Source organism: Sorex araneus, chromosome 6, assembly GCF_027595985.1.
Source record: "Sorex araneus isolate mSorAra2 chromosome 6, mSorAra2.pri, whole genome shotgun sequence".
Taxonomy (NCBI): Eukaryota; Metazoa; Chordata; class Mammalia; order Eulipotyphla; family Soricidae; genus Sorex; species Sorex araneus.
The window spans coordinates 84,051,501-84,068,769 of NC_073307.1; the positions used below are offsets into that span (position 1 = coordinate 84,051,501).

The window sequence follows — 17,269 nt, forward strand, 5'->3', positions numbered from 1 at the left end:
GACTAGGGCCTGGAATCCACTCTTTCCCAAAATGCCATGTTCCTCTTAAAGGGAAAATGGTAGTGAGAAGCCACAATCTTAACTCTGGCATGGATGATCAGAATCTGGCTGCAAGAAAGACTTGCAACGCTCCCAGCAGAATCCTTTATATCTTCAGAAGAATTGCTTTTTCTCATCAAAGGGGCACCATAGTTCTCTGGAGTTGGTTGGGGAATTTTCATTTTCTAATCTTCTTTGTAAATATGAATTTCTGTGGGATCTCTGCCCCGTTGTCATATTGAGGGCTGAATATTGATCATCTGCAGTGCATCATGGGTCATTGAGAAGTGGTGGAGGCATCATTTGCCAACAGGGAGTGTTTCATGACTTGTGCTTCAAATAGTACCCAGTTATCATTCCATTTCTCAAGCAATGAATACATCATTCATCCTGCAGTCTGTGAATACAGTTCTTTTCTTTCTTTTCCTTTTTTTTTTAATTGTAACACTGTGAGAGACAGTTACAAGCTTTCCTGTTTGAGTTTCAATCATACAGTGATCAAACACCCATCCCTCCACCACCAATGTCCCCAGTATACTCCCCACCTTCTACCCCTCCCCATGTCTCCATGGAAGACAATTTCCACAATACTCTCTCTCCATTTGGGCAGTGTGGTCGTTAGTGCAGATACCGAGAGGTTATCATGTTTGGTCCTTTATCTACATTCTATACACATCTCCATCCCGAACAATACCTCCAACCATCATTGACTTGTGATCCCTTCTCTATTTCAGCTTTCTTCTCCCTAAACTCATTAGACAGGCTTCCAACTATGGGAAACATAGAATCAAAACAAGGAAACAGAAGTCCAGGATGAGCATGTATCAGAGTGTACATTGTTTTGTCCTAGTTATGAAGCAAATAGTTATAATGTCCAGGAGCGAAAACATGGTCAGTTGCAATTTCCCAGGAAGAAAGCACGATCTAGCACTAGGCTCGATAGGTCAAGACTTCCTCCCAGAAACAGGAGAGGATGTTTCCATCTAAAGGTTAGCTAGGTCTGAGATATGTGAGAAGGGGAAGCTGCTTCTTTGTGATGAGGGAACTTGCTGGCCACAGAGGGTCAGTTTGACCTTTTCCACTATCAGTTGGACTTACAAGCTTACACTACCCCACTTAGTGCACAGTGAGGTCCTGGTTCTGCTTCCTGCTTGCAGGGCAGCGTCCAAGGACTCATCCTCATGATCTGGTTGGGCACCAACAGTCCTCAGCAGCTGTTACTCTGCTGCTGGGGCGTTCTGCTGAGTTTTTCAACTCACCTACCAGGTTTTTCAGATCTGTCATTTCTGTTTGTAAATTTGTTTGCATTTTTCACATTTCTACTCTCAAATCCTATTGTATTTTATTGATGGTGCGTTCCATTGCTTCTTTTAGCTCCCTATGCATCCTCAGTAGCTCCCTTCAAAATTCCTTGTCACAGAGGTTGTCCAGCACTTCATCACTGTTTGGTCTTTTGGGCTAGCCTCTTCACTAAGCACGGTGGGCTTCTGCGTTGCTTTACCATTGTGACCTGTGCGATTTAGACCTTCACGCTCACTGTTGCTATTGTGTTTTTGGTGTGATACTAATTGAGATGGGGCTAATGACTTACTGGCCTAATGTGTTTCTGGATATCAAGCTGCCCTACTGAAGGTTGCCCACCTAAGACGCCAACTTATGGTTCTTATAGGATATGGAGTGGGGAATAACTCATACCCACCAGGCCGGTAGCTGGATAGGGGGCGGAGAGAGGGTCCCCAGAGGTTGGCTGCTATAGGCGTGCGCGGTCCATCTGGGTTCCCATCCCCCGAAGTTCTGGGCTTAAAAACCGGCTTTGCATGGGCCGGTTGTTCCCGCAGCTCGTGCAGCAACCCCACCCCAGTCCCTTTCTTTCTTATTTCCATTCCTCTTGCTACTAAATCATGGAAACGGGGATCTGGGCACAGTGAAATACGGTGACTGACTGGTGGATTGGTCAGTACACCATGAGAGCCGCTGCTTGCACCTCAGAGAGGAAAGCGACTGAAGATGAGTGGCACCAAAATAAGTACAAAACTGGGCGTAGGAGAAGAGGAAGACCTGGAGCCCAGCCCACATGTGATCTCTCTTGAGGCCAGTAGCACAGTTCTCAGAAAGCCCAGATTATACCTCGCAGAGGCAAGTTCAAGGTGGCCTTTCCATGCTCTGAGCTGTAGTTGAGCACGTCTGACTTTCATTCATTTTTGCCTTGCAGGGTTTCGGCAGGTGGATCAATTCCAGCAAACACTATGAGCGGGAATGGGCCTTGTGGATCATGTCACAGCTTTTAAGTTATGTGGCAGAAAAGCAAAGTTTCAAAGTGAGTGTCAGTCATTGTGCCCGGGAACCCCTGTGGTCACTGTCATCCCTCCCTTTATCTCACGTCAGCCCATCTTTTTTTGCCCTGTCACTCACTTCCTTCCTGTGCCCTCCTGACCCTATGTTCATCTCACCTCCTCTCTTCTCTGCCTTCTGCCATCTGTGCTTGGCCTCTTTCTCATGGACAGATTCTATCGCATTCCACTTGTTTCCAGTGTATCCCATGCATCGTCACTGGCGGTTACTGAGCATTCACTTTGCTATTCAGAGTGGTCCATCGGTGACCCTGTCTCCAAGGATCTTGCAGACTCCAGAGGAGACAGTCTTCCATAGAACAAACTTCAGCAGGAAGTGATCATGACGACTCCAATAAATGAGGCTGAAATAAAAAATAGTTTTGAGGGAGGGCCTGGGGAATGCATGCTTGGCTTAGAGGATGGTTTGAGATGGACCCAAAGAATTAGTGGCTGTCAAGAAGCCACGAGGAGACTAGTGTTAGGAAAACCCAAAGCTGTGACTGTCTGTCCCCTGAAAGCCGATGTCTCTATGGTCGCTCAGTTTAAGAGAGTGGCTGGGACAGCTTGGGACTTTCACCTCTCCTCTACAGAAGGAAATAAAGTTCACCAAACTGGAACTTCTGGTCAAGCTGCTGGCCCTGCGCTGTTATGATGAAATGGACAAAGTCTGCATCCTCTGTTCGCAGGCTGTCTACCACCTCTACCACATTCTCCAGCAACAAGAAGGTATGGAGCCCTTCTCTTCCCACTCCCCTAGGGGCTCCCTCTCAGGTGCCCCATATCGTGTCCATCCCCTCTACACACACACACACACACACACACACACACACACACACACACACACACACGCATGCATGCGCGTGTGCATACATGCACACCTCATGTTCTTTGAGAACCTTTTTTCCGAAATATCTGCAGACACGTTCTTGGGAAAGAAAAGGTCCCAGAGACAGTTGTCTAGAATTTGTTTCTCCCCCTGAGCCCCGTCTCTTCCCTGGTGCAGTCTCTGTCCCTATCAGGCAGCATACATGTGCTTGTTTTTAAAAAAATATTTTTAATTTTATTGAATCCCATGAGATAGTTACAAGCTTTCATATTTGGGTTACAATCTCACAATGATCAAACACCCATCCCTCCACCAGTGCACATTCCCCACCACCAATACTCCGGGTATACCCTCCCTTTCCTACCCTCACCTGCCTGTATGCGCTTTTGGCACGAGCTCTTGCCTTTCTTTATCCTAACATCCACGGATTCCTTCCAGGCCCATGGGACACACTCTCCCCAAGCTGACTTAAATCCTTAGGTGACTTGGGAGAGGCCAGCGTCCATGACAGCTGGGAACAAGAGACTTAGAGACCATCTGAAGGGTGGGTAACTGAGGGGTGGGGCTGGGGTCTTGTTTCAGAGATGAAAAGAAAGAAAATGGGCTTGGAGAGGGAAGAGAAAAGAAGTGTGAGCTATAACGCCTACTCATTCTATAAGAATTCAGTATATAATATTGGCAGAAACAGCGCGGCCAACATTGCGAAGGTGAGGGGGACTGAATGGGACCCAGAGCGGGGAGATGAGGCCTCTGTTGACAGCCAGTCCTAGACTTGTCTTTTGATTGTAGAATGAAATTAGGGATCAATACTCCTCCCCATTGCATTCCTTAGACTGAATATGTTGAGGACATCGTCCTGCTCTGAGCTGCCACAAGCTCCCCCTTGAGTTTCATGATCCTACTCTTCGTTCACTCCCCATTTGCCCTAAAACTACTACTTCATGCTCATGATGATTTGGGAACAAAGCACACTCCCAACTCAGACCTCAAGCAGACGTCACTGAGGACCTTAGCTCCAGCACTATCTCCACACTGCCTGTGACTTCCGCAGCCTGTGACCTCTGAACCCACATATTCTCTGTGGTCAATGTTTTCTCCTTGCCACTCCCGTGGTTCTGTCCCCATAGTTAGTGTTCTCTAGGAACCTCGTATAGGTCTAAGACAAATGTCCATCTTGTCCCAGCCATCTCCTTCCTCTTTCCGGAAGGAGAACCAGGAAGCAGAGCCCAGCCTAGTTGAGGTAGGGGGATCCAGAAGCACCCGCCTGATTCTGCCCTATTTCAGGCATTTGCTGAGTTCTTTACCAAGACTCAGCTCACCAACCTGGTGCTGGACGCTCTGAAGTCTGTTACGGACAGCATGGCCACCGTGTCTCTCCCTGCAGCACAGCTGATGAGTGCCATCATGAAGGAGAGGGGCGGAGACGTGCTGCAGGTTAGTGGGCTTCCCTGTCCAGAACTCCAGAAACCCCTGTAAGCCTGGGCCTGCTGTGCTCATCTGGCTCTGTCATGAACCATTTCACAGAACGTGGCAGTTTCTGGCCCTCAGTGGGCTTCAATCCTTTCACTTGTGCAATGGAGGCCTGGGTAAGGCTTTCTCTGCAGCCTCCCTGAGCACACACATTTGCAGTCCTGACTCACCAATGGACTCTCTTCTCTCTGGTCCGTCAGTGCAGAAGTGTAAACAGCTAGGAGCCTTGGCTTCCATAGCATCTTGTGGATTTCACACATTTTCCGGATTGCCAAGGACTAAGGCCTCTGTGAAGTGGCACACACAGATGACAGACTAATGAGTCCAGGACTCTGATCTGGTGCTACACTGTCTTTTGGCCTGACATATGAAGGTGGAGAGGTTCTGCATAAAGATTCACATCACCCTCTTCATTGAAAACTTTGGAAATGGATGTGATGTTGGGCAACGCTGAATGCCACTGTGCCCGTTATATGTGGTCAGGGGTCTCCAGTTCCTCCTCTCTCAGAATTATTTAGTGCCCAAGGCCTGTTTCTCATTTATGAGCATTCCCTGCTCAGGGAACCAGAGACGGAAACACCTTCAAGTTTCAGTTTGAATGAAACAGGCTTCTGAGAGGTACCTTGACTTAAGCCCCTTGGTCCTGCCATATCTTCTGCCAATTGTCCCCAAAGCTTCATGAGTGCTCTTGATGTCAGTTGCAACAAGATGCCCTGACAGGGCTTGGAAAATTGCCCTTTCTTCCCAGAGAGTCTCCTGAGTCACTCGGGTCTCCCCCTTAGGTTCCAGGTTGTGGCTGGCATATATTCCAGCCAACCCTGGCACCAACTTCTGCAGTTCCTTTTGTGGCCTCTGCTCTCCTCCTCGGGGCACCCCAGAACTCAGTCTGTGAGACGAGAGCCCCTTGTGTCTCGGGAGTCCTTTGAGCAGCAGGAAGAGGAAGCAGTGAGGTAGGTGACAGGCTCTTCTCTCGTTCCCCACAGGCTGAGGAAGTGGCGAGAGGCATCCTGAGTCGTCTCGATTCCACGCTGGAGCCCCGCATCAGGGAGGAGCTGCTGCAGGCCATGTGCTGGCTGGCAGGCCACAGCACCTCCACCGTTGTGGCCCTGCTGCTCAGCCAGCCTCTGCCCTGGGACAGGTAGCCCTCTCCTGGCCAGGAGCACATTCTCTATGCCCGGGACTCTGCCCCCCTCAGCCCTTCCCAGCATCGCATTCCTGTAGGAGCATTTTGTCCTCCCTGCCAGTCCGTTGGCATTTCCTTCCTCTCCAGCCAAGTCCACTCTGGCCTCACTCCCTCTAGTCTGCAAGAGGCCTGGGAGTTGGCTAGTGCTAGGAGCCTGGTGACCAGGGCTCATGACAGCTCTGTCCTTGGTCCTGCAGAACCCAGTTGGTCACATGGAAGGCGTTTGGCGCTGACCGGGAAACCACAGTCCGCGTCCTCCAGCTGTTGGCGAGCATCTTGGCCGAGAGAGACCCCTACAACGATAGCAGGGAGATGGACATACAGCCTGTGGCGGTCAGCACCAGGATGGAGGGGACATTTATCTTGCCTGACTGGGAAGCAGAGCTGAGGGTGGAAGGGACTGAAGGACTGGAGCAGCTGTGAGGGAGACACAAAGTTGAGGGCTGACCCTGTGCACTCAAGGAGCCTTTAATCCCTTTATGTGTGTGGGGCCAGAACTGCATGAAGATGAAGGGCAGGTTCAGTCCCTGTCTCTGGACAGCAAAGTTGTCTCCCTATTCACGCCTCACACTCCTGATTCCCAGCGATCTTCTAATTCAGGACGGGTGCTCCTTCTACCAGAGCCTGGATTAGGGCCTGGAGAGAGCTGACGGTTGGGTTGCCTGGTGAAGACAAAGCTTCCCCCAATTGCCTCTGTGGAAACACAATGTTGGTTTCCTTTTCATTCTGAGTATCAGGGGAGCCCAGAGAAAGCAGACTGCGTGTATGTGCTGCCTCAGCGGTCTAGGGTGAACTGTGGGTGTTTGGTCTTGGATGCTTCTGACAATCGAGGTTTGGAATGGGGTCCTCTGGGCAAAGAGAGAGGTCGGGGTGGGGAATCTGTGCAGGATCACAGGACCAATTGGCACTGCCACGCACACCCACTCAATTCTTCTCCCACCCTCCCCCGGTGTCTTCACCCAGGTCTCCTGCGCATTGCTGGCGATTTTAGCAGGCTCAGTCTGCCAGGAGGCTGTTCAGAAACTCTATCCCCGACTGCTGCTGGGTCTGCTCTGTGGTATATACTGGACAGCCGAAAAGAATTCTCCCGAGCAGGGGGTATTGTGTAGCAAGATGGAAGACAGCAAGTCCTTCGATCCCTTAAGGTACGCCTAACACGAACGTCAGGGGAATGAACTTAGTCCTCATGCTGACTCCCTAGGGATGCTGACCAGTTGGACATCTGAGAATAGAGTGGAAATTGCAGCCTCAGGCAGTAGAATGTCATCATATATTTGCAAGTTCCTCATTTTTGTGTTCTTTCTTGTTTTTTTCTGCCAGGTGACTTTATGGTTCTTTGTGGTATTTATATTTAAGGACACACGGAGAGATTCATCAGATTGGGGTTCCCAAAACGAAAACTTCCATCCCAAGATGGGTGGTGGAATGATTTTGGGAGTTATTAGTTTTGGGTCCAGCTGGAAGGCATTGAAGAAAAATAAGTGGGTGGTTGAAAAACAGTGGTATTTTTTTTATCACTTTTTAAAATTTTATCAAATTACTGTGATCTACAAAGTTATTCATATTTGAGTTGTAGACTTATAGTATGAGACTGCCAGTGATATTTTTTAAAAATTACTTTTTCTGAAAAATTCAGTTTGAAAGGCTCAGAAAGACAGTAGAGCTGTTGAGCATGGCTTTGCGTGCAGCTGACCCAGGTTCAAACTGCAGCAACCCATACATACAGTCCTACAAGCCTGCCAGGAGTGATCCCTGAGTGCAGAGCCAAGAGTAATCCCTGAGCACAGCCAGATGTGGGCCTCCAAAAACAAAAGATGTAGTTTTATATTTGAAAAATTCATATCAAGTAGATATATCTACTCCTGCTCAAAGAACGAAATCTAGGTTTCATTCATATTTGAGTTTGTCTTTTGCTACCTTATACAAAAATCACCGTATGCCTGATGTCATGGTCACTATTCTAATAACACAAATATTGAAAAGAACTTTGGTGGAAAGAGAAACAGCACTTTGCCAATAATACAAATCGCCACATCTCTGGGTGATTCTATACCCAAAAGTGATAATTAAACATTGAAATAGCATGTTTCTAACAAAATACCTACAGAGAACAAAAGGGGATGTCCTGCCGCAGAGGCAGGGTGGGGCGGTTGGGGCGGGGGTGGTGGGAGGGATACTGGGAACATTGGTGGAGGAGAATGGGCACTGGTGGAGGGATGAAAAGGAAATGCAAACATGAAAGTTCATAAGTTTGTAACTATCTCACGGTGATTCATTAATAAAAATTTAAAAAATATAAAAATATAAAAATAAAAATAAAAGGAGGGTGGTAGGGTAAATAAATTTGGAAACCTCCGCGTTAGATGATGAATGACATAATACACTGTTCTAGATCCTTCTCGCCTCGTCATTGTGTGGTACCTGCACGACTGATCACCCTCTTTAGTGGGGGCTTGTCAGTCGCTGCCATCTTACACAAGTCACTACCAAAACTGTCATCTGTGGAGAGGGATTTGGGCTCTGAAATATGTGCTTTAATTCCTTTACTTGTCCTCTCTGTGTGTGCATGAAGGATTCGCTTCATGGGCCTCACATCTGCCCTGGGAGCCACCTCCACCAGGGAGCCCTCTTCTAGCTGCAGATCTATAAAGCAGAGCTGTCAGGGCCTAGGCATGGATGGGTGGGCACCACTGGACTTTGGACTCATGGGTTTGTGCCTGTCAGGGAGGTGCTTTAAGCCACTAAGTGGTCACCTGTCCATTATCCCCTTTTTCAAAAATGATCAAGTCCTACTTTGCTATCTGGAAATAAGGTAGTAGCAGATCTAGCCTCATTTGGCGGGAGTGGAGCTGCAGATGATCCTAAGCCTTTCTTTGTACGCTGGAGAGCAGAATTTGAAAATAAGGGCACCAGAATATTCATGTGGTCTCTTACCCAACTCTGGGGTTGCAGGAGGATCAGGAGTAAAAGGCTGTTTGGTTGGGCAGTTGGGTGGGGGGTGGGGGGCGGCTGTTCCAGAGCTGTGGAGTTCTGTACGCAGGAAAGTAGAATCCAGCTGCCAGCTCTGTTCCGGCTTTCCGGCTCAGGAATAGCACGAGGGTCTCACTAACGTGAGCTCTGTCCTTCTGTCCCTCTCTGCAGTTGCACCCTCCAAGCCCTGAGGGCTCTGATAGTGGCTGTGGATTACACTACAGTGGTGACATATGCAGATGAGGAGCACTGCTGGGAAATCCTCAGTTCCCCGGAGTCCTTTCACCTAGGGGTCATGACACTAAGCAGGTAGGCCTCCTTCCCAGTCCTCCTTTCTCAACTCTAACCCTCTACCCCCAGGTCCTAGCCTTCAACCCTCCCCTCTCTTTGCCATCTCTTCCCTCTCTGGTTATCGCTTTCCTGCTGTCTATCTTGTTCCATACTCACTGAGGAGCCCTGACCCCTCCCACCCCACCCTACCTTCACCCACACCCACCTCTACCCCACAGCAACTCTTAAATCTCTGTGTTCCACCTCAGGGCCATTGTGAAGAACTGCCCACAACAAGTAATCAGTGAAATTCTGGATTTAGTCATGAACATGTTGGAGAGCCAAGATCCTGGTCAGAAGCTCCTGGCACGAAGTGTCTATGCAGAGGTAAAAACTGCTTGGGAGGGTTCCGCAGCTCTTCCAGTTGTTTCCTATAGCTGAAAAACACTAAAAACAAACTCAAACCTTCAATAAGTGGTCCCCAAAGAGGGCAGACTGCAGCTGAGATCCCTGAAGTAGAGGCACTTTCCTACCTTGCACCTCAGGCACCTGCCTTTCACGTGGCAGCAGAGGCCTAGAGAGAGAGTACAGGGCAAGGTGTGTGCCTTGCATGTAAATCGACCCTCGTGTGATCCCTGGCACCATATGATTTACTGAGCATCATCAGGTGCAACCATGGATGCCCCCTTAACCCCACAGTCTGTGGCCCTGAAGGTCCCTGAGCACCATCAATGCGGCCCAGTTCATGTCTGGCACAGCAGGCCCTGAGTGGCATTGCATCCTTGCCAGGTGCCTGGGCACCAGCACAGTTGGCTGAGGGTCACTGGGAGGGGCCCGTGGGTGTAGAGGGGGCGGTGTTTCACTGTCCACTACAGTTTCAAGGGTCCCTACTCCTGGAGAGGGGATCAGCAACTCTTAGTATGGGGCCTGGGGAGGGCTGAGGGGTGCGCAGTGCACATGACCTTTCCTCTAATCTTACCTACATTTCTGTTATACACATAGCTCCTTTGCCACAGAGCAGTGGCAGAGGCTCTGGGGCAAGAATCTTTAAATACTTTCATGAAATACATCATTGAGCCTAATGTCATACTGAAGGAGATCGGCGTAATAGGTTTAAGAAATCTCGCCCTACACCCCAAAACAGTAAGTATGAGTGTGGTGCAATGGAGTATGTGTTCTCCCTGGACCATTTAGTCAATCTCCTAGGGATCCCTTGCTAATCCAGTTGATTGCCCGACCCCTCATCCTCATGCAGTAAGCATCCCGTCTCTAGAACTAGAGAACTCCCTATCCAGCAAGGTCTTCCAAAGCCCCTGAGCACCAGCCTTCCCCTACTCACATCCCCTGGCCTTTTGACTTATGTCCCACCTGCTTTCTCAAAGCCCTACTCCCCACTTTGCAAGCTCCCCAGCTCTTGAGTGATCTCTGCCTGTTTTCAAATAGGCAGAGACTCTATCCACCATGACTCATGTCTTAAAAGAGCTACCGAGAAGTACACCCCGACTGAAAATTCATTCAATGAAGACATATAGAAACATTGTCATCACTACCAAAGGAGTATCCAAGGATGTCTTCCGTACCACCTCGAAGGAACTGCGTCTACTTCTTAATGATGTATGGGGCTAAGTTCTGGGGATCAGTTGGGAACAGTTGGGGTGGGCTGAAGGGAACTCAAGACTCTGGGCCAGGGTCTTGGACTGTGTTGTAAAGGTTGCAGACAGTGAGGGATGGGAAAATGAGCACTCGCTTCTGGAAATGGTGGGTAGCATTGTACAGGTCTGCAGTGTACCCCCTCTGACACAGATGCAGCACACACCACAAATTCCCCACTCACGACAGAAAGACTCAGCAACAAACTTGAACTTAGTTTTGACTTCAGGGATCTCCTGTAGACTTGACTAAAGTGCCAAGACACAGGAGACAGTCACAACTCAACCCTCCTCCCAGACAACACCAGGGCCCTGCAATTCTAGGAGCTGTGTGGCAGGAACCCAGAGATTCAGATCTGAACTTTCCAAAGCAGTATACATGTTCACTCTGTCTGACCCTCCTTCCGTAGCCTAGATTTTAGAGCTCCAAGGAACTTGCTTCAGGGCTACATGCCCACAGTAGTCCTGCCCAAGCCCCCCTACAACCAGGCATTGAACCGTGGATTTGAGTTACTTTGGAATAAGTCTCATCTCTGAGCTGGGCCTTCCTAGATGGGAGGGTTAATGTCTGATTCCTCTGTCTGTTACTCAACAAGTATACTTAAGAAAGTCAGAAGCTTTATCCTCCAACCAGATATGTGAAAAGCTTCAAAGCTTTGTCTTTTTTCTTCATAATCATACTTTGCACTGATCTTGTCTTCAAAAATTTCATTTATTTTTTTCTCTGGTGTGTCCGTTTTGGTATTGAGTATACCTAATTTTTAATTTTTAGTTTACTTTTTAAAAATATCAAGGCACTGTGACTTACATGTTAGTCCTGGATGCGTTTCAGGAATAGAATGTTCCAACGTCAATCCCACCACCACCAGTGTCACCTGTCCTTCACCAATGTCCCCAGGTTCCCTCAAACTTTCAGCCCGCCTCCTTGATAGGCATATTTTTAAGTTGGTTGTAGTAGTTTGGATTTCATGTTTACAGTGTTGTTTCCTCTTCAGTATATGTTTGTGTGCCTATTCATATACCACACTGCTAATTTACTTTGAGGCCCTGACCTTATCCTTGTTATCTCCCGCCCATCTCTTTTTACTGCCCCCATAAGTTGTTTTCCGTGTCCTTTTCATTCCTTGTTTTCACCATCTTTCATTTTATTTTTAGGAAGCTGTTCACGGTAGTTCATTTATAGATAGTATTCAAACATCAATTCCAGCACCGTGTACCTTAGTACCACTATAAGAGGAACAGTGTGTGAAGATTGTTGCATTTTATCCTGGAGCTGTTTACTCTGTTGTATAAGAGATTACAAACATATATGTTTGTTGCACTAAGGTTTAGTTAGGTGGTCTGAGGCATTGAGATATGCACGCGAAAATACTAATTTTACGGAGGATCACAAACTATGTCTGGTGTTGTGACCCAGAGCAGCCTGTTTAGCCCCTTTTATTAACTAGCCTAATATCCTAAACAATGATATTCATCCACATAAGCAGAATATGGAAATTAACTTAGTCACCAGGATCAGAATCAAAGTCAGTTACATAAACAGAAACATAATCAGTTACAGTAACGGTAACAGAAAAACAGTTTTTACGTCCAAGCCGATCTAGGCCTGAGATTGTGAGATGTTGTACACCAACATATGTTAAACACAAACAAATGTGAACTACTTTTGGTACATCAGTAGGCTAGTGTGTAAGAGGCCAGAGCGTTCTGTGTCACTCTCTTCCAGGAGCTTTATTTCATAGTCTCTGGACCTTGGCCATTGATGAGAATATATGGAGCCAGAGGCATTTCGTGGGTGTGACCACCAAGCTACTGGAAAACCGGGGAGCTGGAGGCAGGAGGCCCATTCACATTCCAAGTGAGCTTGGAGTCTCAGTCACAGGTCCCACATACCTGGGTTTCTCTGCAGGTTCCCCTGTAAGCTGTGAAGATTGGCTTTGAGCATGGCTGTGTAGTTGGGTTCAGGGGTTTTTCGGCTTCTGGGGTTCTGTTGGGGAAGGGAGGGAAGATCAACCCACCCTCCTCCGAGTTGCCCGAGTGAAAACAGCCTAGGGTGGGGTCAGACATTCTGTGTCACTCTCTTCTGGGAGCTTTAGTTCATGGTCACCTGTCCTTTACACTTCTGGGATCAATGATTCAGGGTAATCTGGGCGTCCCCTTGAAGCCGTGCATCTCCCTGCCAGTTCTTCTGTATGCCACACTGAAGTGAAGTCATCTGGCATTTTCCTCTGGCTCACTCGCTTACTAGGATAGTTCCAGCTCCAAGTTGTAGCAAATTACAATTTTACGATTTTTCATCCTTCCTTTCAGCTGCATAGAATTCATTGTGTATCTATGCACCATTGTTCATTGTTTTGCTTGAGCGGCACCAGTAACATCTCCATTGTGAGACTTGTTGTGACTGTTTTTTGGCATACCGAATACACCAAGGGTAGCTTGCCAGGCTCTGCCTTGAGGGCAGGATACTCTAGGTAGCTTGCCAGGCTTTCTGAGAGGGGTGGAGGAATCAAACCTGGGTCAGCCTCATGCAAGGCAAACACCCTACCCGCTGTGCTATTGCTCCAGCCCTGAAATACAAAGTAAAATTAAAATTTCTTCTCAGCCCATTAGAATTGGAATCAGACCCACGACCCAAGAGCCTGGGTCCTTACAAACTCTTGTAAGGTGGCAGCATCTACTATTGTGTTAGAAGTAAATAAAAGCCTGTGGCTAGAATACCTCTAACACAGTTGTTAATTTGAGTTTCTACTTCTCCACCCCTTTCAATACTAGGTATTGGTATAATATATGCTAAGTCCTACTCTAAAGATAGTCATTTAAGAATTTTGTTTAAATGGAGCATACAGACCAGAGATAGGTGCTCAAACTTAGAAGGCTTTTGCCTTTGTAGGGAGCCACCATATCTTCTTCCTTGGCAATATTGATTCACACAATTCAAGTTTATGTTAGAATACAAGAAAAAAACACATTTACCAGTAAGGGGAAAACAAAATGCTGAAATGAGAATTAAGAAATTCACTAGGAAAGCGTGTACCTTGCCTCGATAAAATGTAAATGACCTAAGGATATATCCTACCAAGCACAGACTTGGACCCTGCTAAAACCTGGATTATTCCCCCTCAAATTGGTTAGTAAATCCTAACCCTCTAGAATGACTGCATTTGGAGATATGGCCACTAAAGACTCGATTAAGAGCAAAAGGCTAAATGCTGTATTGTGGGTTCTTTTCCTTTGAGAGTGGTATTCTTTAATGGGAGACTAAGGATGTGCCAGGACATTTTAAGGGGGGTGGTATGAGGACATTGAAGAAGGTAGTCAACTAGAAAGGCATCAGGAGACCAACCACAGTCTTATCTCTGCGTGTTGTTTCCCATTTGCTTTGAGGATTATCCAGAATTACAGATCTCAAACCAGTTCCTTAGACTAATAACCTGGCTTGTTCTAGAGTGCATCCCTTTGATAATAACTTTGCTATTTTCTGCAGTAATTGCAAACTATCAATACAATTAACGTGAAAGCGTCCATCTCTGTGCATCTTTACTGCTTGTGCCTGCAAAGCTACCATTTAGAGATAGTGCAGACTCTGTATTAATGGACATCTTAAGTGTGATAGTTTTGATAGAGAGAGAGAAAGAGCGAGAGAGAGAGAGAGCGCACACACGAGAGAGAGAGAGAGAGAGAGAGAGAGAGAGAGAGAGAGAGAGAGAGACAGAGGGAGAGAGGGAGAGAGAAAACAACTGCTCCTCCCAGACAGGAATATAAAATGAGGCTCTCATAACCATGCCACCAGACTCCGCGCCAGGCTGTTTTCACTTGGGGCACCCCACGGGGTGGGTGAGAACCCTCCCCACCCCAAGGGACCCAGCCTCCAGCAGCCGACCTCCATTACCCAACTACCGCCACACCCTAGGCCGATTTCTGGACAGCATGGCCGCTTATAAGATACTTCCTACCCATTTCCTATAATTACCACACCATATTTGATGGAGTTCAGACAGTAGGTAACATATCATAGAGAGTAGCATATATATACATATATGTACACATAACTTTTGGGTATATATACCTCTCAGAGACCCTGGCAAGCTACCAAGAGTATCCCCCGCCCACACAGGCACAGCCTGGCAAGCTACCTGTGGTGTTTTTGATATGCCAAAAATAGTAATGATAGGTCTCATTCCCTTGACCCTGAAAAAGCCTCCAATCATTGGGAAAGATGAGTAAGGAGAGGCTGCTAAAATCTAAGGGCTGGGAATAAGAGAGACTTTAATGGTGTCCACTTGAGTAAACCGATGAACAACGGGATGACAGTGATACAGTGATCTATGCACCATGATTTCATTATCCAGTCATCTGTTGCTGGGCACCTAGGTTGATCCATATCGTAGATACTTGCTGAGCAGTGGTGTAAGTGTGCCATTTTTTGAATGAATACTTTTGTGTCTAGGGATAAATACCAAGAAGTGAAATTGTTGGGTCATACGGTAGCTCCATTTTCATTTTTGGGAAACCTCCATACTGTTTTCCATAGAAGCTGAACCAAACAACGGCCGCCCACCCCCACCATCCCTAGCGGTGAATGAGAGACCCTTTCTCACCACCTCCCCTCCAGCATAGGTTGTTCCCCCTCTTTGTTTTTAATCTCTGTCTTTCTTGCTTGTGTGAGAAGATATCTCAGTCCTCTTGATTTGGATATACATGATAATAAGTGATGATGAGCAGTGTTTCAATGTATCCATTGGTCATCTGTCTGTCTTCTTCGGGGAAGTGTCTGTTCATTTGCTCTCCACATCTTTTGGGTAGGGTTTGTGGATTTCTTTTTGTTGCTCTTTCTATATCCTGGATATAGAAAGTGAGTGCTCTCTCTATTTTGGATACTAATTCTTTATCTGAAGTGTTCAGAATGAATATTTTTCTCCCATTCAGTTGGGTGTGTTTTGCTTTTCCCCCCATGTTTTTTAGACATGCAGAAGTTTTACATTTGATGCAGTTTGTTTATTTTTGTTTCTGCTGCTTTGGCACAGACATATCATTAAAAATGCCTATGGGGGGGGGGCGGAGCGATAGCACAGCGGGTAGGGTGTTTGCCTTGCACGCGGCCGACCTGGGTTCGATCCCCAGCATCCCATATGGTCCCCCAAGCACCGCCAGGAGTAATTCCTGAGTGCAAAGCCAGGAGTAACCCCTGAGCATCGCTGGGTGTGACCCAAAAAGCAAAAAAAAATGCCTATGGGGTTCACAGCCTGGAGTGTTTTGCCTATATTTTCTTGAGTGTATTTTATGGATATGGTCTACTCTCTTGTGTAAGGTGTAAAGAATGGGTCCAGTTTCATGTTTTTGACATTGATATCTAGTTTTACCAACTGAAAAAGTTTAAGTCATCACTACATCACTTCATGTACTTAGAGCTTTCATTGAAAATTAGTTGGGCATTGACATATGGGGGTTTGTCTTTGGGTATTTGATTCTAATCCAATGGCTCGAAAGTCTACCCTTATTCCAATGCTGCGATTTTTGATCACTAGAGCTTTCTAGTGCATTTTAAGATTGGGTAATGAAATACCTCACAATTTCTTATTTTTCAGTACTACTTTGGTTATTTGGGGTGATTTATGGTTTCATAGTAACCTTCTTATTGATGAGTCACTGTCCTTGAGGATTGTCATCTGAATATGGATTGGAGTTGCATAAAATCTGTATAGTAATTTAGGTAGATGGCCATTTTGACAGTAGTAATTCTTTCAATCCAAGCACAGGAAATATTTTCCCACTTTCTAAGGTTTGCTATTGATTAATGTTTTATAGATTTTGTGGTGTAGATATTTCACATCTTTTGTTTAGTGGATTCCTAGACACTTGTCATTTGGGGATACTATTTTGAATGGAGTAGACTCTCTGATCTCTTCGTTGGAATTCCAGTTCATTATCTTCATATTGTAATGGGATAGATCCTAAGTGTGTGTGGGGGGGTGGAGAGGGGGGTTGATTTTGCAGCCAGATACTTACTGAATTGGTTTATTGTTTCTAGAATCTTTTTAGTAAGGTTTTTAGTCTACTAAGTAGATACAGGGTATTCTATAGATATTTAGTTGCCGTGTCATCAGCAAATAGTGATCATTGGACTTCTTCCTTCCCAGTTGAAATCTCTTTGATTTTTTTTTGTCATTCCTGATTGCTGTTGCTAAAACTACTCATGCTCTATTGAACAATAGTACAGTGTAAACATCTTGTCTTTTGCTTGACCTCAGAAGGTGTGCTTTTAGTTTTTCACCATTGAGAATGATTCTGGTTGTAGATTTGCTCTAAATTCCTTCCTATTTTGAGGAAGGTCCTTCAAGTCCTATTTTGTTGAAGATTTATCACGACTGGATTTTTTAATTTTATAAAGTAGTTCACAATATTTAATTTTATTTAATATTCAAACACCAATCCCACCACCATTATGCCTTTCCATCACCATATTTCAGATGTTTCCTTCCTGAACCCCAACCCCTGCTCCAAAGCAGAACTGAAATAATTTATTTTGTAT

The 17,269-nt window shown here is 46.4% G+C and overlaps 1 protein-coding gene across 1 annotated transcript in view; it reads left to right on the forward strand.

Annotated features, from left to right (window-relative positions):
* Window positions 1–17,269, forward strand: part of LOC129405893 (maestro heat-like repeat-containing protein family member 1) — a 64,222-nt gene that overhangs the window by 34,300 nt on the left and 12,653 nt on the right. Inside the window, exons 25-35 of the mRNA XM_055143587.1 lie at window positions 2,252–2,356; window positions 2,963–3,098; window positions 3,781–3,905; window positions 4,483–4,632; window positions 5,652–5,806; window positions 6,049–6,184; window positions 6,815–6,996; window positions 8,993–9,130; window positions 9,361–9,478; window positions 10,094–10,234; window positions 10,535–10,705. Of these exons, the coding sequence (XP_054999562.1) occupies window positions 2,252–2,356; window positions 2,963–3,098; window positions 3,781–3,905; window positions 4,483–4,632; window positions 5,652–5,806; window positions 6,049–6,184; window positions 6,815–6,996; window positions 8,993–9,130; window positions 9,361–9,478; window positions 10,094–10,234; window positions 10,535–10,705 (1,557 nt within the window). The remainder of the gene's footprint in view (window positions 1–2,251; window positions 2,357–2,962; window positions 3,099–3,780; window positions 3,906–4,482; window positions 4,633–5,651; window positions 5,807–6,048; window positions 6,185–6,814; window positions 6,997–8,992; window positions 9,131–9,360; window positions 9,479–10,093; window positions 10,235–10,534; window positions 10,706–17,269) is intronic.